This window comes from Augochlora pura, chromosome 8, assembly GCF_028453695.1.
Source record: "Augochlora pura isolate Apur16 chromosome 8, APUR_v2.2.1, whole genome shotgun sequence".
Lineage (NCBI taxonomy): Eukaryota > Metazoa > Arthropoda > Insecta > Hymenoptera > Halictidae > Augochlora > Augochlora pura.
In genome coordinates, this window is record NC_135779.1 from 8,282,309 (window position 1) to 8,306,736 (window position 24,428).

Here is a 24,428-nt window from a genome sequence, read left to right on the forward strand (position 1 = left end):
GAGCGAGAGGTCCTCGCGTGTCTGAGAATAAGCCGGTGCGATAAAAACGTCGAGCCTCGGTGTCGGTTGCGTGTGTCGCCGGTGAATGAAGCGGGCTAATTGTTACGTGCGATGGCCGCGTGTTACAGCGAGCAGGCGGCATCCGTCTCGGGGAACGTAACGAAAAAGTCCGCACCTGCGGGTGCCGTGAAGCCGATCTGCTGGCAGCACCGGCTGTTCGGTAAACAACTGTCGCGGTGCAGCCAGGTTAATCATCAGCAGGACACGAAACCGTGCGACGCGGGTGGCACGCTGGTCGACGAGGACGGCCGGCCGATTTGTGAGGTGATCGGTGTGTATTTCAGTTTCATTAATCCCGGTGCTACGTGCGACGACTTCACGCGTCAGCTGCTCGAACTCTACGCGAGTGTCAACGACGGCGGGCCGCAGCAGCAACGTATCGAGAACAACGACCGGGATGCCGAGAACCCTGGAAAAGAGAGAGAAAGACGGAAAAGGTTCGAGATTGTGCACGTGGTATTGTGGAGTAACGTCGCAGACGTGCTCGACTTCGAGGAGAGCTTCCACGCACATGTCTCCGAGCTGCCCTGGCTAGCTGTGCCCAACTTAGACTACGAAAGAAAGGTACGGCGCGCGATAATTCCCCTTCAAATCGTTCATAGTTCGCTCGATTGCTAGCGGAGGCGCTGTCGCCCGGGATCGGGTCGAGCATTATTCAAATTTGTTCTTTACTTTTTATTTTACACAACTGTGCAGGTAACCCCCGTATAACACGGTTGCTACGTTCCTAAAAAATGCCGTGTTACACGAATTCGCGTTATGCGAAATGAAGAGCTGATACAATAGAGGAGGGAAGGACTTTAGGTGCCAAAAATTAGAGAAAGATATGCTATTAAATTTTGATAATTAGGAGAAATATATTTGTTAAAGCAATTTTTATCAAAAGCATTACATACTAATACGTATTAAATAAAAACACAACGTTTTAAAATGTACGTAATACATCGCGAACAAAATGGATTCCATATTCTGATAAATTTCAAAACTCTGTGGGCAAATCTTATACGATAAAATGAGAAATTTCTAACGAGATGTCGTGAACAGAAAATAATGTACATACAATCTAGTAATCGGATGTAAAGGTTCATTTACGAGAAGTCAATTATAACGTATAACGAGCGAGATAATGTTACTGTACTTGAAATTAGTACATTTCCAATTCGATCATTAAATTCAAGTACTCGATATTGCGCTATCACAGGGTAATTATCGTTGATTGACCGGATGCAGAATTTCCTGTTTTATAGATTATATTGGGTAATGCACATGAAAGTAGATTAATATAGTAAAGAGCATCATGGAGAAATTCTGTAAATTAAATTGGAATTACATTTGCAAAAATAAAGGTGATTTATGTGAAAATATTTCCATATTATATATTCTATTACAAAATCAATTAATAGCAAAAGCTTACATAAAATTCTATATACATTTTACAGAAATTGTATATTTTCATTACATGTGATACAATAGTTCTACCGTTTTTATTGTAACGCATGCTTAAATTAAGAAATTCGTACACTCGTCTAATATGGCCTCGTAACATTGAAAATTTTGGAATAACAAATATGTAATCAGTCACGTTAACCGTGCCAGGTCATTGTTAATTAACTTTTCGAGGATAGTTCGCACGGCCGAATGATTCCTGCCGTTTCGGCGGCAAGCTGCGTGGGCGAAAACGGAAGAGAGTTATTAGGCTACTTCGCAGCATCTCGTGATCGCATCGAATTAATTAGAAGCGAAATTTCGCTGCCGCGATGGAGCACGTTCGTTGAAATTATTAATTCGAGCTCCGTTCAATTAAGCCGCGCTCTTTGGTCACTCGACGAAACGATTTTTACATCTGTTCAGAACGTCTTGTAATTATTGCGAGCGATCGTACTCGAAAGTTACCAGGCGACCAGGTTTTCTGTTTCGCGAGCCGGTGTCACTGACTCCTTATCGTTCGATCTGCAGACGTGCACCGGGGGGGCCACCAATTAAATTCAATTAAATAATCGGACCCGGGTTTTTAAGCCTGGAATAACGGTCCTTCAGCGCGCGGTGGCCATTCAGACAATTTGTAAGTTCTCAGAACTTCCCGCGGCGTTCCGGCTAATTTTAAAACCTGTTCCCGGCAATAATTTCGCGTCGTCCCCTTCCGAATCGCGGCGCTACGTCCACCGTATCATTTTTACTTCGTTTCATTTATTTTATTCGCTGTTCAGTGTGATCGGCCGGCTCGATGTGCACCCGGAATCGTGTACTTCATCGCAGGACAGAACAAGTCGCCTTAATTCCTATCGCTTGCACTCGAATCATCGATTATATTGCAATTATACGAGGTAAACGATTTCTGAAAAAAAGGACTGAAATACAAATTGATTCCAACTCTTGATGACCATGACTATTTTCTCGTATCTTCCTCATGCTATTTACGAAGCCTGATTATTATAGAATCATCGTCATTAGCGCGGTTCGTGATATAACAATTTGTTGAGCGAAACAAAAATACGACGTAATAACGTAAAGAAATCCAGGTGTCCGGAGACAAATGAAAAGCGTTAGGCATGGCGATATAATGTTCTTGGTGATTCAGCAATTTTCTAACAAAGGGGATAAAAGAACGAAGCTCTCGGCGTGAAAGGAATGGTTTCGAACGGAGGAACAATTTACACGCAACCAAGACATTTTTCTACGTAATTCTCTTTATGAAATTCTCGAGCTACAGAGAAAATGAGAGCTCGGCGGCGCGGGTCACGCGTTTCGATTTGAATAGCCCGATGTTACAATAATGTGATTCGTGTTTGTTGGCGAGGACTGCCCGTTAAATGAATGATTAGGTCGGGCCCGAATGGGATCGTGATATCCTCCGGCTGTGCGCGGACGTTTCTTTTTTTTCTTTTTTTTTTTCACGTTTCGAGGCCGGGTACACGCGGATCAATCGAGGCGAGTGTATCATTCGAAATTTTGTACACACATGTCCCTCTGTCATAAAGTTGTACGTGTATATACAGTGGGCGGGGGCGGACAGGGGGTTCGGTGGAGTGAGGGCTTCGAGCCACGCATGCCGTTATGCAGAACGAGCGCGCGCGCGCGTGCAGCGCCTTTTTTATTTCCAACGGGTGTTTTAACCCCTCGCCAGACGTGCTATTTAGGGTCCGATTTTATTTTGCGCCAACACACCAGCCGGAGTCGACTTTCTCTAACGAAAAATCGTCCGTGATATTTCCACCTAGCATCTGCTCGCTGCCGCGGCCTTCCGTTCTCGCGATCCCCGACCCTGCGGTACAATATTTTCTGTTTTCTAACTGACGGGTTCGTGCGCCGTGATTGGTTAGCCGCGTACTCCGGGGATTATTTATCAAATGATACGCTATAATCCGGGTTTTATTGTGCCCGGAGGTCGATGAGAACACGCGAACTTGCTTCCGAGGGACTATCGGTTGGGGTAGCAGTTAGGGCAGGCCACGTTTTCGAGGTGCAAAAAGAAAATTGGAGGATCGTAGTTTAGAATAAGGAGATACTGTAGATTTTAGGGGTTACTTCGAAACGATTTTTCGTGGAAATTTTATCATTTTTGAAGTCTTAAATTAAAGCCGCAAACATGTACTTTATGATAAAATCGGCTCGGCCCAGAAGTAAATTCGAAACCGTGTCGGAGAATTGTAAGTGATTGTAATAAAAATTGTAATCGTGAGTTCGGAGCAAAACAATTCGATTTTAATTACTTCCTTTGTAGTAAATTGTCAAATACTTCCTCGTAAGAAAAGTTAAACCTTAGTTAGCTGAAATTAAAAGAACGTATTCTATAAAAAGATTATGTTGGTCCAGAGAAAGATTTCAAAACCGTGTCGAAAAATCGACAAATCTCAATCATGAGATCGGTCTCCATTACTTGGATTCCTTAGGAATTTCCGAGCCTAATTAGGCTTAAAATACAGTCAGAAGAACGCGCTTCTCAACACCTCTATTTTCAAAACAGATCCAAGATTCAAGTAAGAGAATTATTTAAAAAGCGAAATACCGTTAAAAATGAAGACGCGATCGCTGAATATCCTATCCAGCGATTGATACGAGTCGAGGTGATCCCGGCGCGTTGATCTATTAATCAGCCACGTAGTTCGATGGCTCCGGGCGATATCTCTTGTCTGAAAAGTTCAAGTGACTCTACGATCCGTTACGGCACTTCGCGCATCCGCGGCAGGGCTCGTCTCTCCCCTATACTTTTCTCTGCGAATTAACGAGCTCCTAGTATCGCGGGCCGACTAACGAATCGAAAAGAAGCAAGTAGAAATAAAACCGTGGAGATAGACGGGATAAAGGACGAGAGAAAGAAAGAGAAAATTCACCAGGATGTATAGGCCTTGTGTATCGGTGGGTTCGGAGGTCTCTATCGCGGGTTGAATTTGAATGCGACGACGGGTTTCACGGCGCCTTCGAAACTTTTTCTGTAAGACGCGGACACTCTTGCAGGTATTTTTCTTCAGCTATGTGCGTGTGTTTGTGTGTGCGTGTACGCGTAACAGAACGATATAAATGTAAGAGTCTATCGGAGGTCGTTATTCCATCCCTCTCTCTTTTTTCCACGATCATTAGTCAGGCCACTCGAGCCGTTGGTGTTTGTGATGCATATACATACACTCAATAGTCTGATCCCGCGAGTAAATGCAACGATAAGCGTCCTGCGCAATTAGCGTCAAGTAGCCTCGTGAATTCTTCCTTGCTCGTTATTCCGCCTATCCTGGCCGATCCACATTGGGAATCATCCCCTTGAAATCGTAGGTTCTTTGTGCCCTGTCCCATTCATTTAACAATGAGAAGACCAACTTTCGGTGTGTGGGAAAGGAGACGTGGTGAACTCGCAACAGAAGGAAACGGCCGCGGGATACATTCTCCCTTTCGTCTCTCTCTCTTTCTCTCTCTCTTCCTCTCTGTTTCCCTTGTTTCGTTACCCCGTATTTTCCTTACGTCGCATTCGGGATAAACAAAGAATATCGGAGAGAACGGGTGGCGCAGTCGCCAAGGTAACAGCTACAGCACGTCGGAAACAGCTGTATCAACGCGAATCCTTCCATCTCGGTGGCATATTTTATTTTCATTTTTATATCAGCATTGCTAACTATAAATATCCAGTATCGACCGTTTAATTAATTTTTACTAGACTAGGATTGAATTTTGTTTAAATGTTAAAAGGCTTAGTTTACTTATGTATAGGTTACTGAGATATTCGAAATGCATTTTTTAAGTTTTCATTCCAGGTTCAGATAAAAGAGTTGAAAAATTGTAACTGTTTATTTTCTTGTCATTTCAAGTAATAAGGAAATTATTAAAAAAGGTTTTCTGTCATTTGGGGAAGATTGAAGTCGTTTAGTCCAGTTTTAGGTGTTACTTTTTGCTAGGGACAGTACTACTCAGTTACTAGAGTTCGTAGAACACAGAAAAGTTAACCTAATATTTCCTATAGTAAATTCTAACTTTCTGATTTCGATTTTATCGATCAAATAATTTTGATGCTGTGGGAATTTTTTCTATTATCTATTCTCACGTTTTTCACGAATAATGTCACAACTACTTATTTTCCCAACTGTTCTAAGTTGGAAAGTTTCATATAGAGATGAAATACTGCTTTAATTAGCTAAATGTATAATGCAATAAAGAATATGCTTCCAAAGCTAGACCTCTCGTTTTGGGCTAGAAGAAAATCGGATTCCGAGGGTTCGACCCCTTGGCATCTAGAGCCAAAGCATGCACGCAGGTGGATTTAACAGGAGCAGTCCGCCGAATCTCGCCCATTACGCCATCGGACTAATTGTATAATGTATACGTGTAATTGCATAATGCGTTTGCATGCTTGAGTGGGTAATAAAGCCGTAATCATAACGATGAGGCATGGACCTATGACTAAGGTAAATCCCCGAGGGATCCAAGAGAAGCTTTCAACAATTTCGGCTAGCACTGTGTTTGGAATGAATGCCACTACGAAAACTTTATACATACTTTACTATATTTCATTTACTATCCTCAGAAATTAATTGCAAAATTACGGGCACGAACGTAATGATTCTTAATGTTCTTGAATCTCTATTTTTGTGCGAAGAGTTCGAACGTTATTCCCTTATTTAAGATGAAATAAAATTCAACTTCTTTATTAACCTCCTGCTCTATGATTTCATGAAATAATTAATGCTCTATAGAATTTATAAATTGTGAACACTAGATTAGACAATATCATAAGATAAGATAAGACTAAACGATGACATACGATACATATAAATCTTCTTTCTTTCAAGCGAACATGTCTCTAAAATAAATCGTAAGGCAAGGGCTTATGTGGGCACAAATAAATATATATATTCTTTTCTTCGTAGAAAGTGACTAACGCCAACGAAGAAAATCGCATTGCAAGAAATTAATACAAAGGGATCCGAAGGTTTCTTGTTTGCAGTAAACACTGAATATCAAAAATAAGTTAAAAAAAACAACGAAGTATCGTTATTTCGTTCTAAAAGGGTTAAAATGATTCTTCGGTGAGACAGTGTTCCACTATAAATTCCACGTTGAAAATGAGTTTAGTGGAAGGTCGGAGACCGTGGTGCCTCTTGGGTAAATAAAGCGGGGTTAAATAATAAATTACGGAGACCTCGAGCGCGGGTCGAGTCGGTTAAGGTTAGCGTGGTTCGCCTGACTTATTTAGGGACTGTCCAGTTTGCCGGACAAAACTGACCGATTAGGGGTACAAAGCGGAGCTGCGGCCGGTGCTAGGACGTCCGGCGGGGGTGTAATAGAGCCGGGCTGCTCATCGTTTGTACGACGTAAACCGTTTTCATAAAGGTGGACGCCTTTGCTGCGACGGGGTAGCGCCGCGGCAAAAGGAGAGAACCCGAGCCCGGTGCCAGTGCCGAGCAGCAGCAGCAGCAGCAGTGGCGGCAGCAGCAACCTTTCCATTCCGGGGTGGCCGACCCATATCTTCCGCAAATAGCTTTCTCATTCGACCGGCGAGATCAAGAAAACGACCGGGAAAGGTAGAACCAGCGGAAGGATGGAGAGAGAAAGAGGGAGCAAGAGAGAGGTAGAAAGCGGGATCAGAAATAAAAGAAAAGAGACCGCGTATATTTACGCTGGCGTGTGTACACATACACTCCAGGCCATAAGTACACGGACACCTAGCAAATAGTCGAAAGCTCGGATCGAAAAATGTTGTGGAACCTTTGAATATGGTACGGTTCATAGTTGAAACCTTTCTTGACAACGTTCCCGCATCGCGTGCTTCAATGGGAACAGAAATGAAAGTTCCAGTTACAATTTGTCAGAGTTCACGTTGTTTCAGGAAATTAGAATGACTCGCCTTTGTTGCAGTTTGTATTAAATATTATTTATTCATAAATATGTGTTTATACGGGATTTAATAATAAATATATGTTCTTACTTTGCCCGTCCTTCCTCAACGGATGCTCTGAGATTGTTCTAATCTGTTCCAAGAAGGTTTTCTTAATGATTGCTTTGAAAAGATTTTAACTTGTTTCAACAAACCTATTTATTACTCCACATGCTCCTCTCAGCGAACCTTTCTCAATGAACATTTGGAAATAGTTCAAACTTGTTATTATTTCTCATCCGTCTGTCACGGGACCATTCTCAATGAATGCTCGAAAATAGTTCTACCTTGTTCCAAGAAGCTCATTCATAATTCCTTGCGTACCTCTCATCAGACCTTTCTCAATGAACGTTCTAAAATAGCACCACCTTGTTCCAAGAATCTCCTCCATTATATATCCTATTCCTCTCGCGAGACCTTTCTCAATGAACGTTCTAAAATAGTTCCACCTCGATCCAAGACATTCTCCGACTATTTCACCTGCGTCTCTCATTCATTTTTCAACGAACTCTTTAAGACAGTACCACCTTGCTCGAAAGTGCTTTTCGATTGTGTCTCGTGACGGTCACAAGTCGAATTTAATTTACTGGTTTACTAATTTGCTGTTGACTTAGCACGTGTTCGATTCGCAGACCTGTGAGTTTCATTGGAAGTGTAAGTCGAATGAGATCAACCGAGGGATGAACTCCGGGTGCAGTAGCGGTAGTGTCCGGATACTTATTGCCGGGGGTGTACGTGTACACTGCTGTCGGCGAAAGAGAAGGCGAATCGGCCGCGATGCAGGCCCCTTCCCACGAAAACGACTGAAACGGGAAGACGAAAAAAGGAATAGCAGAAATGGTGGTATCTAGATGGACTTTGAGGTAGCTGGTGCACACAGAAAGAGAGAGAGAGAGAGAGAGAGAGAGAAGGAAATGAAGATAGAAAAATAGAGAGAGAGTGTGGCCCGTGGCGCGGCGCGATGTATCACTCCAACCCTCTTCTTTCCAACCCTATCTCTCTCTCTCTCTCTCTCTCTCTTCTTATTTCCGTTGCAGTCTGGTTTTTAGCTAACATATCGTGTAGATTACACACGACCTACTACTACTAGCCGACCCCGACAGCCGGTTCCGGTCAAAGGAAGAGCGGGAATCGCCCGAATAAATGTATTTCAGTACCTATGAGTCGAAAACTCACGCGGAAACACCCTCGCCGATGCCGGGCGCGCGCCGGCTCGCTTTGACGGCGAGGTCCGCGTTCCTCTCCACCCCCCTTTGCAACGGTATCATCGTCGTCGTTGCCAGTGTGCAAGTGGTGCCGGGGCTGCACAGGGAAAAATTAAATGTTTGCGCCGTTTGCCGCGTGCACTTTGCTCGCCCGATGCTCCGGCGACGTCGTCCGCCTGCAAATTACGCCGTCGTAAGTTGCGTCTCTTTCTGCCTACTCCCTCGCTGCCAACGGCTAACTCCCGCGATCCGAAAATTCTGGACCTTTTTGCAACTGTGCTGTCCTTTGCGCGTCGTCGCCGGTGGGGGGAATTCAAAGGAAAATATTTTCGGTGCTGTTCGTCACGGTTTGCGAGTTTTCTTTAATTAGCGATTTCAATCGCTTCGGCAATTCGGCCAACGCGGGACTCGTCGGTTGCTGCATCCGGTTCCGAAATTGCGTGAACATTGCTGAAGTTGCGTTTCAGCTACGTAATATTTGGACAAGCACAGAGTGTAAATGTTTCTATTCGATTTGTTTGATCTGATCAATTAATTTAACTGTTTGCAGTCGGAGACATATTTATTTTGATATTTGTAATAGCTTTCCTGGCCTATGGTGTTTCCATTTTATATAATGCAATTAATTATGCAGCAATTACGCTTTTAACAGTTTTTGAAATGTTTAAACGAAGTCGATGAATAGTTAAATTGTTGTGCGTTTCATTTAGGTACCTGAAAGAAATGCCTTAAGAAGTATGTGGAATAAAATTGATAAATAATATATTATAAATGATCCAAAGCATAGACAGTTATATTTTTTTTTTAAAAGGTCTACCATTCGATTGTTAATTAACGATATCAAGAAGCACTTGTCAAATAACTATCCAGAGTGAAACATTTCAAGGAAGAAACGTCGAAAAGAATTTATTTGAAAATGTTCTTATTTTAAAAAATATCAAAAGTTTTATAGAGATCTCTTCTGGCTTGGGCAGAGATATTTTTTAATATTTCGTAAGTATTTTTTAATATATATATAGGAAGTTCAAAATTGTGCCTGTATAAATTCGTGGAGAATTGATGGAGCGTCCGGCGACGTTCTACGGTTGTTCGTAGGATTCGCAGGGACGGGGAACGGGTTCCGAGACGTCTCTCCCCGTTGTCATTCGTAGCCTATATAAGATCGATCCGTTTCAGGACGCCATTTCATCGGTGCTCCGGTGTGTTTTCAAGTCGATGCCGCAAGAAACCCGTGTACTCGTTTGCGTGCAATTGAAAGCGCGGTAGCTTAAGACGCTACTGGGGTTGACCAATGGAAACACAGTGGTCGCGTCAGTCTCTCTCGTCCAAGAGACGTCGTCGGGAGACCGCGGTATCTGTGTACTCCAGAGGTGCGCAACCTGCTTCCAAACCTGTACAATCCGACACTCGGAACTCGTTCGTCTCGGCCACCAGAAAATTTATTTCCATTTTACTACATTTGTTTAACACCGAGATCCTTCGAAAAGCCGAGATTCTTTGTTTTAGAAAAATTGAAACTGCGAAGACGACTTCATCGTCAATCTAATAATAATAATGATAATAATAATAGTGATGATAATAATAATAACTTTATTTATCAACAATATGAATTGTAAAAAATAAGAAGATGTATCTATTCTGTATCAGGGAATTATTTATTTTTGTATGAAATGAGTTTACAATTTTTGCAATACTCGAAGAGCTTTACGTTCGGTTTTTAACCCTAATTTATGTACGTAATAAAAACTTGAAGTAGAATGTTCACTGTGTAATGCAAAATTCCGTTCTCTAAAAATATAATATTCATAGTAGTTCAGAAAAACCCCCGTCCGCAAAGGGTTAGGCTGCAGTAGGGTTGAAGAAGTAACTAGCATAGCAAGTTCCATCTCATCTCGGGTTTCAATGATTTATTTGCATTCTGCGGAGACCTTTGGAAATCTTCGACCAGCGGCGAACGAGTTAATCGAGTACCAGCATTTCATCGCTCCATTTTGAAAGCCTTATTAAGTGCTTAGAAAATGAATACACAAAGCCGTTAATTGTTCTTGCTATCTTGAGCAGTCTGGTTACCAAAAAGCCCTCTGTCTACAAGAATTGAAAACGTTGTAAAATATTGAGGACCAACAAATCTCCGTATATAAATATAAACGCATTGAGCGTTGAAAATTAACCACAAAAATTTCCACAAAATCTGAATAAGATAATAAATATAACCGAAACTAGATATTTCATTATAAACTTCCTAATTCAATTTGTTTCAATGCATTAGAATAAATGAGGATTCAAAATTAATTGTAACAATTGCTGGTTTAATCGAACCAGCTCATATATAGATCGTAATAAAATGCACCAAGGCTTCTCAGAATCAAAATTAACGATTCCAAGTTGAAAAATTGATCACACGAATAAAATAAATAAAATATCTGCCGGAGTCGTCATGATAAAAATTGCGTCAAATTTAATTTAAATCGAATGCATTATAAATCCAGTGAACAGTCCGTGTCTTCAATATTTAATCTAATCGATGATTATGGTGCCAGTAATGAGAATTATGCGAGGACTGTGCGACATTGGTTGCACGCGTTGCGCACCTCTGCCGTTCACGAAGGAGGCGATTGAACGCGCGCGAACGAGTCAACAGTGATCTCATCCCTTTCCCCTCCATTGCTTGTCTTCTACCCGATGTCATACCCGGCGTGGCAAAGGGGTTCCCCTTGCAGGAGAGACCAGCCGGGAGCGCGTCTGGTAGAAAATGGAGACTGAAAGACGTCACTTTTCGAATTATCCTACGCCGAGCGTAAAATCTTCCGGCTCGGGATTAGTCGAATGCCACCGGCGAGCCCGTCGCGTCGCGTCGCTGTGCACCTGCTGCACGCATAATAAACCTGTGTACTTTACGGGGCCGCGAAATATTTAATGGAGGCGTTAAGTCCGGTCGACTGGCGTTATTGATTTTTCGTGCTTGTAATTAGACTGTAGGCCGTCGGGCGAATGAAAATTCGTGCGCTCGTCGAGGCAAGGATTTTTATTTGACCGCGATGAGGCGACAAGAGGCTTTCCTGGCGAAGTCAACGGGCTCGTCCCGGAGATTATTCGAAACGATCGTAAAATCAAGAGTTCGTTACGGAGTATCGTAACCGGTGCCAATCGCCGGCGATGCCACGGCTACTGATGCGACGTGAAATGGCCGGTCGGAATAATTAGTCATTTTTTCACGTCGAAATCCGCGTCGCGAACGTGCACACTCATGTCTCTCAATTAATTCGGATACGGGAGGCACTACTGCGCACAGCTTTTTCTGTTGCCCTAAGAACGATGGCCTCGATGACTTGCGTTGTTGCGCGACGAGAACGATCAGAGTTGGATTACCCGCACAGTTGCCGCGGTGTAAGACAGATGCGTGTAGATTATACCTGGTTTTATTCAACGTTGGTTGTTTATTAATCTTGTGGGACCGAAGTGAACGTCGTTGGCTGCTTTCTTTTCAGACTTCTTTAACATTAGAACGACCGAGTAAAAAACGTTAGCAATGTACATTGTTTTATAAGTACAAAATTGGATCTTATAATCTCAATTGGATTTACTCGAACTCTGCACGATTTCCATGACAATATATGCTTCACTGAAGAGGTTTACAAAAGTGTTCCTCACAGAAAAATTTTTATCATTTCAGTAAATGTCAAAGAAGAAATAAGAAACAAATCATTCCAGCAGATTTTGTAGCTTTAATGTTAAAAACCAATGCCTGATTTCTCCAAAAAATTTTTAAAGGTGTAAAGAGTTCATTCACTTAGGAAAATTGTAAGAACTATACAAGACCCAGAGGGGATGATATTTAAGCTTATTAAGCTGTGGATTTTTGTTGATGAAAAATTAATTGTAGCATTGTCAGGTTGAAGTGAACATCATTATGCGATCCCGATATTAATTGTATAAAACTTTCTAGGCGATCCTTAATTTATTAGTTCTTTAGTTGATTGTTGTTACGTTCGTTGCAATATAATTACACGCGTGCCTCGCGTATATTACCTTTACAAATTCAATGCAATTATCTAGTTTAATATAAAGTGTTGTGCGCTCATGCGGTACACATTAATTCTCATCGAGATTCGACCAGAAATCTGTATTCTAGTTCATCCAGAGCTCCACTAGGATCCGAGTAACATGAACGGCGTATTAATCGATCTATACAGAGATTGGAAAAGTGACGCAGGTATCGGAGCGTCTACAGGTGCATTAAAAATACGATATTTTCTGTTGGCAGCATACCGGGATCGAATTCCGTGCGTCATTCGACTCCAAATGCAGCTAACTGCAACCAGAGCCAAAATCTCGGTGTAATCTTTCTCGAAGCCTTAAAACAGTGAGAAGTCTTCTCACTTTTTTTGAATAACACCTTTTCCAAACATTATTATATTTAATATTATGCCATCGATTATAATAAAACGAGTCATAATGGCGATGATCTGCCGTTAACACTTTACCGACCGGTAGTCTATAAATCGACTTTTCATAAGCTAACCAATAATTTGTTACCCATTATACAGGTAAAGGTATTAGATTGTACTATCGCAAACTCCCATATTATTATATAATCTTTTAAATTTCGCGATGAAGAAAATTAATAAAATAAAAATAGAACAAGTAAAGTAGATCACGTAAACATGGTTCACGGGAATGTGACAATATTTACGGCCGAGTAACCGGTCGGTAAAGTGTTAAATATCCCAATGGCAAACGAGTTGTTCAATAGGAGATACAATGATAACTCTGCGAAATGCGATGAGAAAAAACGTCGTCTCGCTAATGACGGGAAACTGATGAAGCTAGAGTTACGCTAGCCGCGCACAAAACAGGCCGTAGATTAAGCCTCGGAGATGTGGCGTTAACCCTCGCGCATTCTTCAGAAATAGTTGCACAAAAGAATCCAGGGTAACGCTTCGCGTGCGCTATGGAAGAACAACTTGCGGTCCATTTAGAATCTCGCAATTTCATGCCAAACTAATCGAGCGCTAATAGCGTCGCGATTAACTTCGTTGCGCGAACCACACACGTGGATTAAACCGGAGGTGAAATTCGCTTGCGCCGTGTTTGCGGGCAAACGATTCGTCGATGATTCTTGAAAAGCACGAATTAGTATTAATATTGATAATTCAACTGTTTATCTCAGCCATCAATTTTGCCCAATAATTAACTATACGTATGATCGACAAAGCTCGAATGGGTGGATAAAGTTAGCAATTCTATAAGGGTGTATATTCTATAATCTTTTAGTCTTGGTAAAAGTAGCATCGCTTAATATCGATTTACTAAGAATTATAAATGTGAACAAAATCATAGTTTTATAAGGATTAGATAGCAAGTTTTTTATTCGAATAAAGGAACAATTTAATTAACTAGAAAAAAAAAATACTTACTGCGAACGTACCATAAATTCATGATAATTATTGAAGACTATGAATTATAAGCGTGGACAGAGCTGGCGCCATTTATAAGGGTGGTTTTCTATCCCAATAGACAGTGGCATCGCGTCGAGCCAAATCAAGTGGATAAAAGTCCGACCGACAGAATTAATTTCCTAAGGGTGGTTCCCGGTAAACGAGAAACCGAGTCTCTCTCCAATTTCAACAATTCACCAAAAAAAAACGAATCACCTCGCACTCCACAAAACCGCGTAATCCAACGTACTTCTAACGAACTACACAGCGTGCAGAATTCCGTTGAACCTGACCAGGTGAGCCGCAGGTCCGTGGAATGGTCGAGAAAGAACAGTGTGGCATAGGGCCGCTTGATCAGGCTAGGATCAAAAAATAGTGATATTACACTAGCGTTCCTTTTTCTCCCTGATGTACAAGTTCCCGGTGCGGAAGGGCAGATAGGCGAGCAAAAGAGAGAGACAGAGAGCGAGCGAGAGACAGAGAGAGAGAGAGAGAGAGAGAGAGGGGTCGAGGATCAGAGGGGGTGGCAGAGAATCGACGAGGGTAAGCAAGGACGACACGGGGGAACGAGCAAGCAGAGGCGATGGTGGTGGTAGGCGATGGTGGTGGTGTGGTAGGGGACATACAGACCACCGGGGGAAATAACGATAGCACCAGCGTCGAGCGAGCGGCAGCAGCAACGCCAAGGGAGGACGTTACGCGTTATCGACCGCTCGAGACGGAGACGGCAAACGAACGTATACACGTATACGCAGGAACGAACGAGAGAAAGCGCCGTAGGAAATATACGAAAGGGACGAGGTAATGCCTCCCTGTAGAGGGTCGCGATAACGTACGACGTCGCACATTCGGTGCCTAGAGGAGCACAGGCCAGCGACAAGAGAAAGGGAGAGGGAGACCGAGATAGAAACAGAAAATTCGAGAGAGGAACGGAGGCAGAGAGAAAGAGAGAGAGAGTTAAACAGAGAAAGAAGTCCAGAGACAGAGAGAATCCCAGAAACGAATAGAGAGAGAGAGAGAGAGAGACAATATTCCAGCAAGAAACAGAGAGAGAGGGTGGAAACGAAACCCGGAGAGAATTTTAGAAAGCAACAGAAAGAGGGAGAGCATCTCGGAGAGAAAGAGAAAGCTTACCGCCTTATTCCGTAGCGCGTTCTCACCCCCTTCGTGTCCACCGGAGTCGCGCATCAGTTTCGAATTTTCCATATTCCGGCGGAACACCGGATAGCAACCCCTATTCCAAGGGCTCGGGTCAAACGCGCGCAGGCCAGGATTATTCGCCGGAAGTCGTTCTCCGGCGCACGTCCGCCACCGCCGCCTGCGTTTTACAGTTCCTCCTTTCCCTGGTCTCCTTTTTTCGACGGTACAAGCTGGAATGGCGGTGCACGCGAAATTAGGTCTTAAAGGATCCGAGACTCTGTCTATCCAGCAAACATCGACCACGCTAAGGGTAGTTTTGGTTTCAGTTTGCGCGTGATACGCCGCTCGCGGCTTCGCCAACTTTGTCGGCGCACTTGCCTCCGACGAATACCACTGACTTTCGTCTTCGATAGGTTTTTTTGGGCAGGTGTCTTTTGGGGCGGTTTCGTGGACATTGGATTATTGGATGGAGGGAGGCTTCGGTTTCATGGAGGTTTTAGATTTTTTACAAGCTCTGTTTGATTTAGGATCGTTACTTTGTCAGGGGATGATACTTTAGTGCTTTCCCTTCTGTTTGTTTTTTAATTAATATTTGATTTGTTCGTAAATAATTGACGTTGGTCGTGAGTTATGGAGTTTTATGACTTTTGGCTATTTTCTACTTTTTTTAGGAAGAGTAAATTTGTGTAGTTTATATGTTGTCGATTTTTAAAGAGATATGCGTTTTTTGGTTTTTAAAAAGTATAAGAATTATTCAAAACGCGTGAAGTTAAAAGAACGATACTTCGACGACTTCTTTTCATATTTTGGCAAAATAAATGCTCGACTCGCTAACGAGTCGTCGTTCGCCTGCTTTAGAAACCGTGAAATGTATCAAGGACTTACAAGTAATCTTCTGAGAAGTCTGGTCGATAAATTATGTATTATCGAGGGTTCCAGGATTATTCTCGCCTCCCCCTTTTCCGAAACTGTTGAGAACACTTGAAGATACGAGGCAAATGTTGCGTCAGCGGGAAATAAATATTTGATTTGTCCTGTAAGGGGGGGGTGGATTTTCACGGCCAGATGCCGCGCCGTGCAATTGGCCGCTCCGAGCGCGAGTCCCTGTCCCTGTAGAAAAATCATGCGAACGTTTTCGCGAACGTAGCCGTTCGACGTCGGATGCATTATGCACAGGGGGGGTCCCGGCAGAATCGAAGAAAAACTGCTCAGGATATTTACGTCGATAGAAATCTTATTCCGCCCGCAGACTTGGCAACCGTTCAGGCACCGGTAGCCAATTTTTTTTAATTCATTCACTATACCGCGGCATTATATTCCCTAGACGTGGGATTACCAGGAAACCCGGAGAGATATTCTTGTCTGGCGATGCTATTTATAGAAATTATTTACTGCCATTTGTATTTTCCAGACTGGCAGTCGTTGCACGCGAAATAGAGATTTTTAGCGAGTCGATTACAGAGATATCGGATAACTCGTTCGAGTGTATTGCCGTGGCGATTTTTGAGAAATCGCAAACTCTGAGGATGATTTTATGCATGGGAATGCATAGAAATCGACAAAAATTTCTTTCGCCGGCACTCTGTATTCCAGAGGTGGCAAAAATATCGTGAAACTTTATCGAACGTTTCACCATAGCTGGCTTTAGAACGTCGTAAATTTTGAGCATGATTTCATGCATAGAAATTGTATATATATATACATATATATATACATATAATCTGTATATATGTATACATTGTATACACAAAAACGTACCCAGGTCAACATAAATAAATTTTATATAAACGAACATAATTCCGAACAAAATGTGGAGAACGAAAATGGAATTAAAATTTTCTTGGTCACTGAATTCCATTTTAATGAACGGCGAAGCGGAGATTATTTTGAATTTCGGTAACGAATGCTTACCACCCGGAATTTTAATGAACCAAAAGCAAAATGATGTTAAATGTTAGAACCGAGTGGACTGGATAAAAGAACCAAATGAAACTGATTTACGGTTTATCCCGCGTTTCACTAATCATTTTAACGAATGCAGGAACAAACGAGACTGTTACAAACTCCAATTGACTGTACGTTTCATCGTTTCTCTGAGTTGTTAAACAAAGCAATTAAACAAAATACTTTATCTGATTTAATTTGGACTAATTTGAATTGAAAAAGGATTCATTCGAATTGCAAAACCTATAATGGGTTTTAAAATACACAAGGTTGCTTTTACAGAGAGATTTCGTTATAAAACGAATAAATTAGAATCGTGTAAGACTTAATTGCAAAAGCATCTTCACAGTCTTAACAGCTCATCTGAATGAAATGAAATCAAGCTTGATAATTAAACTTAATAAAACTTAAATCACTTATTTTTTATTTTGGAATTGATATTTGCTGCTCTCGATTCCCATAGATTTGTTTACACCAATTTAAAAGGTTTCGTCTATAGAAGATGAAGGATCAGTGATGTAGTGTCAGGAGGGCGACGTTACGGAATATTCTTAACAGGGTGAGTGCCGTGTGAACGATCTCGAGCCGCGAGGGTTAATGACAGAGGCTCGTGAAAGGTGTCGGAGGCGCCGAAAGTTCGGCAATATCACGTGCCCCGGCCGGTTGATGGAGGATTTGATGGGTATCCGATAGGCGGTTGTGCCAGCCGCCTCTCTGTGTACTCCCGGGGTGTTTGGACGAGCACTCGATTCGCTCCGCCGGCTAATTGTTGTCTCTGTTTCTGTTCCGGCGAGCGCTAAATGAGACAGTTCTCTATTAGACCGTGAATATACTCATTAGGGTTATTAACAGGCCCGGCCCGACGAGCGAGAGGCCTGTGTGTCTTGCCGACAGGCGTTGAATGAAACTTTTAACGAAGCAAATAATGGCACAGTACTCTTTAAACCTTGCGCACTCCTCAGCCGATTGTTGGTTCAACCACCATTTTTTTTCGTCGCGAATGAAATCGCATCCCGACGTCCTAATTATGAAAGCATTTCGCCCTCGAACCGGCTCCGTTCACAATCGATGCGAATACCGTGCAGCACGACGAAGCGAAATAATTACTTATTAGAGAGCTGTCTCTCCGAGCGAATTGTTACGCAAACCGATTGCCATTTCGTGAAAATTGGCTGCAAATTAAGCGCCCGTTAGTCCGTTGCGAACATTTTTTTTTTTTTAACGAGGATATATTTCTGTTTGGTCGACCTTCATCAACTCTTTTCCTTTCGACGTCAACCTGTATTTTTAATTCGACGACATTACACAAGATGGGCGAAATGTTACCGTGCCATTAAAGTGATCTTTCGCAGACGCATCTCGCGAACTTCGTTCGGAACGACTTTATGTTTAGAATGGAATTACTATATTCGTAAATGTAGTCCTCAGAGAGTTAAGTCAAATTTTCGTTTTCCGTTTAACCATATCAGGCTTTTCGATCGGAATAATTTCTTAATACACAAAGATAGTGCATCGGTTATATCGGTGCTTAAACATTGATTAAAAGGACTTAAGTTATTAACAAAAATCCTCGTAATACGACAAAGTGTTCAAAAAAAACGAACTCGTTGAAAAAAAATTTCGTACAGCGATCATCGGTCTCGTAAAAACGTTCGCGACGATCCCGTCGTTTTCTTTTTCGCCGATCGCTTTAATGAACCGAGAGCGAGAAATCTTCAGCAGTCGGGACACGGCTTCACATTTCATTAGACGATCTCCGGTACGAGAGTATTCGACAATACGACCCGTTGTTTCAATCCCCTTTGTTCGATTTCTACCGGAGCAATTACGAGTTCCATGGGCATTCAGTGTTCCCGATCGTTTTCTCGTAAGCGGGCGGCGATGTATTTCCCGGTGCCGGCTGCCGAGAATCGATAATCGCTTCGCTCAGCGGCTGGAAAAAATTAATTTAAGTCTAATCGAGCGTCGCCTCGCACAGCCTTGTGTAATTATTATCGATCGGAATTTATCGTCGCCGAAGTAATTCCTTTGCTTGTTTACCGGCGCGCAGCGTCGCCGCTGTCTGCGCTAAAAAGATTCTCCTCTGTCGCGCGAACTTCGCGACACTCGTCAATTTAGATACTTCTCAAAGATATTTTTTTTATTCAAGAGAATATTCGTTTGTCGCGTGTACAAACATTCTCGAACGCCATTTAACGGAGAATTATTGGAAATGTTATTCCTTGTCACCGTCGTTTACAGATTAGAAATATTGGAAAACGTGTTGAGATTAGAACTATTGGAACGCCGACAATGTCGCAGAAACGAGTGCGATTGCACAGCTTATCACTATTCGTGTCTCGCGCGGTTCAGTCACTGAACTTTGCTCCACTCGATTATCTTCTATTCTATTTATTCAAACATTATTTTGCCGATGCCAATTTAGCGAAAGCCACCGAATGAATTTCTCTACATAACGAATGTCTCGCCACAATTCGGTTTGGACACCCTTTGTACAGCGAATATTAGCGATACTCGGGAACAATGTTGTTTCAGACTACATTGTACTCCTAATTCTTTTTATAAGCAAATGTTAAACTGGTTTGAAAAGATGCCAAATAAATTTCTTTGCCGAATGATCCTCATCTCAGCGCAGCCAAAGGACTCGATTCATCTTAACAAGTTCGTCGCCGACAATTAGACACTAAAATCCCCACATAATTAAAGTAATTTAATTAATTAAAATAAAACTAAAAGGTTCACATTTATCATAGGGGATGACATTGGAACTCTTTCGCATTCGATAAATCATAGTCGAATTCATTTGTCTCGAAGATATTGCAGTAACAATAAATTTTCAAAATTGGTCAGTTAACGAACGTGTTAAATACAATTCTAGCGATGTAAGAAAGTCTTCAATGTGAAATTCATTCTCGAAAACGTGCCGAACGAAATCTCCTACCTGACGATCCTCGTCTGGCCGCGTCGGTCCATCCACCCCTATCCGCCGAATATTAGCGAAGCCGGTGGAAGGTGGCCATCGCACACAAAGAGCAGTTTGAAATTTCGCGAGCCGTAAGAAAGATGCCTAACGGCGCGGCAGCTGGTCACCGACTTCATCTTGCGAGATCGCAAGAAAAGAAGAAAGCGCGACCAAACCCGAGTGAAGTCTGAAGTGGGAAGGAAACGGCATCACAGCAAAAAAGAGAAAGAGGGAAAGAAACGGAACGGGGGTACCAAAGAGAAAAGGAGGGAAAACAAGCGAAAGAACTCGGAGGAGTCGTTCTCCTTTATCGCCGTCGGAACAGAGGCTTCCCGGGTTTTTTTCCCCCTATCGTCTGTTTCCATGGTTGATACTACTGTGCCCGTGCAGCCTGCTAGAAGAGACGCGGAGACGAGACGGTACTTATTATCGGCAGACTCTTCCATTCCCGATCGTTTTACGGGAAAGAGAGGAATAGACGGGGGGTCCTGTTCCGTTGGTCCGCTAAAAAGTCGGTAATACGGTGCTCCGCGTTTTCGGACACGCCCGTTGAAAGGGTTGATTGCTTATCTAGGAAGACACGGGAATCCAGCCGGGCGTCCCTTGCCCTTCGCGCTCGGCCCCGGCACGGTATTTTCGTGCGCGCGGCCTCCGTCCCTGTCCTTATCTTCTCCAGAGCACGGTAGAAAGCTTTCTGCCAGTTTCTAGTATCACGCTCTCGAAAACCCTTCCCTTTCTTTCGGCCTCTTCCACCGCCTGTAATCATGCTCTGCCGGCGCTGGCACTGGCCAGGGGGTAGAGAGGGACACACCGGCACTCATTGTCAGCAGACATTACTCTCCCCCGCAGACACTCGTTGCGCCCTTTTTGCCGTGGTTGAATCTCGTATCGCGCGCGCGGGGGAGGAAGGATAACGGAAGAAACAGAGGCGAGCTACGTGCCTCGAATTACTTACGCCCACGACGGATCCACTCACTTATCCGCCTGTATTCCACTCACGCGTCGCGACCATCGATGGGCTTCGATTCCTCTTTCTCTGTCCTCCCTTTCGCGGCACGCCTCTTCGCTCCTCCGTCGAAATGGGATTCCCAGAAATCGACGGATCGATCTCGCCGAATTACACCCGTCGCCGAATTGCTCCTTTTTTCCAAGCGAGTTAACTTGATTTTTTTGTGTTTTCAGCTGACACCGAGTTTCAGGGAGCTTTATCCCTTCCCTCTTCCTCTTCTTTTTCTGAAAGATAGGACATCCTTGGGTTAGCTCAATGTGTACAGTATAGCGTGGTTTTTAGCTACGGAGATGAACAGACTTTTCTCTAAATTGTGACACTTGGTGGTGAAATATGGAAGCATTAACGATTTCGTTGTTTTAGAAATATCGTTAAACAGTTTCGATCATGAGGCAATGCTTTCGATGGACGCGCGTAAATTCTTTAAATTCGATTTAATAGTAAACACAATTTCTTGTGTAAAATCTGACAAGATGTGAAACACATCGAGAATTATTCGTATTGTAAAAGTGCAAACATCCCCAAATGTATTTTTATTCCTAACTTTAAAATATAAATATAAAAATGTTAAGATCCAATTAAAAGATTGTATGAATATATTTAGTAGCAGCAATATTTAACAATATTTCGAAATCGACTTCATTTCGGCCTGAAAGAAATAATATTCACATTTAGTCGATTCCGTTTCGCGGCCTCTTCAAAATCAAATCTTAATCGGCTCTTATTCAATTATTCAATTCGCGAACGTGTATTTTAATCGCAACAGCTCGACGTCCAATTTTATTATTCATATCCATCGCATTTCCGACTTTGATGGAGATTCCATGGACATCGCGATAGTTGTAACGGATCGATTAAAACGAGCGTTCGATTAAAAGCTGTTCGGGATGAATATTGATGAAGGATTCTCAAGGATCGGTGCTGAAATACTCTTCCAGCCGATCGAGTATCATCTGAACTATCTTTTCGTTTCGATTTTTGCAGACTAGGTTGACTCGGAGGTACCGGATAAAGGCCGGTGTACCGACACTAATTTTATTGGATGGTACAAATGGCTCGGTGGTGACCCGAGGGGGTGTTGAACGGACCATTGGCGATCCAACCGGAGCTGAATTCCCTTGGAAACCTCCGCACCCGAAGGCGGCCCTCGAGGATGGCCCTTTACTACCATGTGGAGCTCGCGACTCCAACGAGCCCATGTTGCATGAAGAATTGCGACATTGCTTCAAGGGTGTTTACTTTAGCGCACACTGGGTATGCAAAGTTTTTTTTTTTACATACCAATATTTTTTATAACCAATAAATGTACTTATGTACTGTTTTTTGTTATCCTAGTGTCCCCCTTGCAAGGCATTTACTCCACAACTCGTGGATACGTATCAGCGAATTCGAGAGAGGGGCCACGATTTCGAAGTGATCTTCGTGAGCTCGGATAGGTAAGACAATTTATATATTACTTCATAAAATAAAAAGTATAGACTACTGTACGTATGTAGCAAGTATAGTAAGTTCTATGAAATAAAATACTATAATATAAACATGAAGTAAATAAGAAGAATTGCGAAGGTTTCCACATATAGAAAATTTTAAATATATTTATACAATACATATTAATGTGTAGAAATTGTATATGTAAAATATTGACATCCTTCAATCATTTAAATATTCCTGTTTCAAAATTGCATCTACTCCTGTTTATCATAAATGTACAAGACCACAGTTTATTGATTGACCATGTAAAAAACTGATTAATCTTGATTAGCGATCTTTATCAAGGTGCAATGTGTTTTCAGGAGTGAAGAGTCTTATAACGTTTATATTGAATCGATGCCTTGGTTGAGGATACCTTTTAGTCAGGAGGAAAGACGACGAAAATTAGCAAGAGCCCTCGACGTACAAGCAATACCAACTTTAGTGATACTCGATCCCCGGGATAATATTATAACTTTAGATGGTCGGGCGGAATTGATTGAGGATCCTGAAGGACTGGTAGATACAAACTTTCTTGAATTTCTTGCGGAATTTCTACTTAGAAGTTCTCAATTAAGTAATCTTCTCGAGCACTTTTAAGTACGGCCATCTTCGGGCTGCTACTCATTTCGAATCTTTAAAATATCACGAATTAACTTCTCGTCGTTTCTGTCTCACTTAATTATGTTTCCGTTATTTCCCAGAATTTTCCATGGACCAGTCGTTTGGTAAATATCTTAACAGAAAAATATGCAACCTCGTTGCACGATGCACCAGCTATCATACTTTTTGTAGGTGAGTGCTTACGAAATTATATTATAGCTGTGCTTGTCATTTTGATAACTATTATAGTAACAAAAGGTATTATTTTGACAGAAGGTGATGACTGCGAGATACAATTCGCGGAGGGCGTGCTCCTGCCTGCTGCACAAGCGTACAGGAAAGACAGACCTGACTATGATCCAAATTATGATGATCCAGATGATATTTTGCAATTTTACGTAGCGTTAGATGTAGGTAGCGTTCTAAATAAATCAACGGATGAGAGGTTCATAGATATTGTTTTCTACGGCGAATGATTTTTCTTGAAGGGTGAAACGTCGGACATTCTTCGGGAATTCGTGGGACTAGACGATGCTGTGCCTCTTCTAACGGCGATCGACATACCTCGAGGAGTTTACGTCGTGATGGAGGACGGCGCCGAAATCACCGTGGATTCTGTACAACAATTCATAGACGGGTTCCGTAACGACAAATTGCCTATAAACAAAATCACCACGGTCCACAAAACTGACAAAACTGACCACGTTTCTACTTGAATCCGTAGTAAACCGACGGATGAGAAGTTTTATACAAATTATATTGACAACCATACGTGAAGGAAGGAGCAGTTAGGTTCTTAAGTGGTCATTATACAACCACCGAATAAAGAAACCCCAAGTCCTCTCTTCTCAATCCTATCTCTGTGATACCATTACTCCTTTGAGTAGGAAGGATATCCCGCGCAGAAACTGCGCCCTGTATTCGTACACCCCTTGTGGACGTAACCAAAAGACATGTATTATATATATCATAGTCAATAAAAATTGAGCGAATTGTATTTTCAAGTGTACACACGCGCACGGATATGTTTAATATATTGTAATGTATTATTTAATGATCGCCAAAACAAACACACTCGTCGGGCGTGTAGTACGAGATACGGAAATGCTCGTCCAACCTGTTCCATCGTACAGGCAAAAATAAGAATGGTCATCGATTCCGTAGAATCTCGTGTCTTAAGATTAACAGAACTTTTGCAAAATGAAGAATAAACAAATACGAAAAATCGAACAGCTTTATT

General features: G+C 42.3%; 1 protein-coding gene across 1 annotated transcript; it reads left to right on the top strand.

Moving 5' to 3' along the window:
- LOC144474325 (nucleoredoxin) lies at nt 1–24,414 on the top strand. The gene is made up of 7 exons (XM_078189054.1): nt 1–624; nt 22,100–22,369; nt 22,451–22,551; nt 22,909–23,104; nt 23,290–23,380; nt 23,462–23,598; nt 23,677–24,414. The coding sequence occupies exons 1-7, from the start codon at nt 112–114 to the stop codon at nt 23,902–23,904; spliced, it is 1,536 nt and encodes a 511-aa protein (XP_078045180.1). The 5' UTR covers nt 1–111; the 3' UTR covers nt 23,905–24,414.
- The last annotated feature ends 14 nt before the right edge of the window (nt 24,415–24,428 follow it).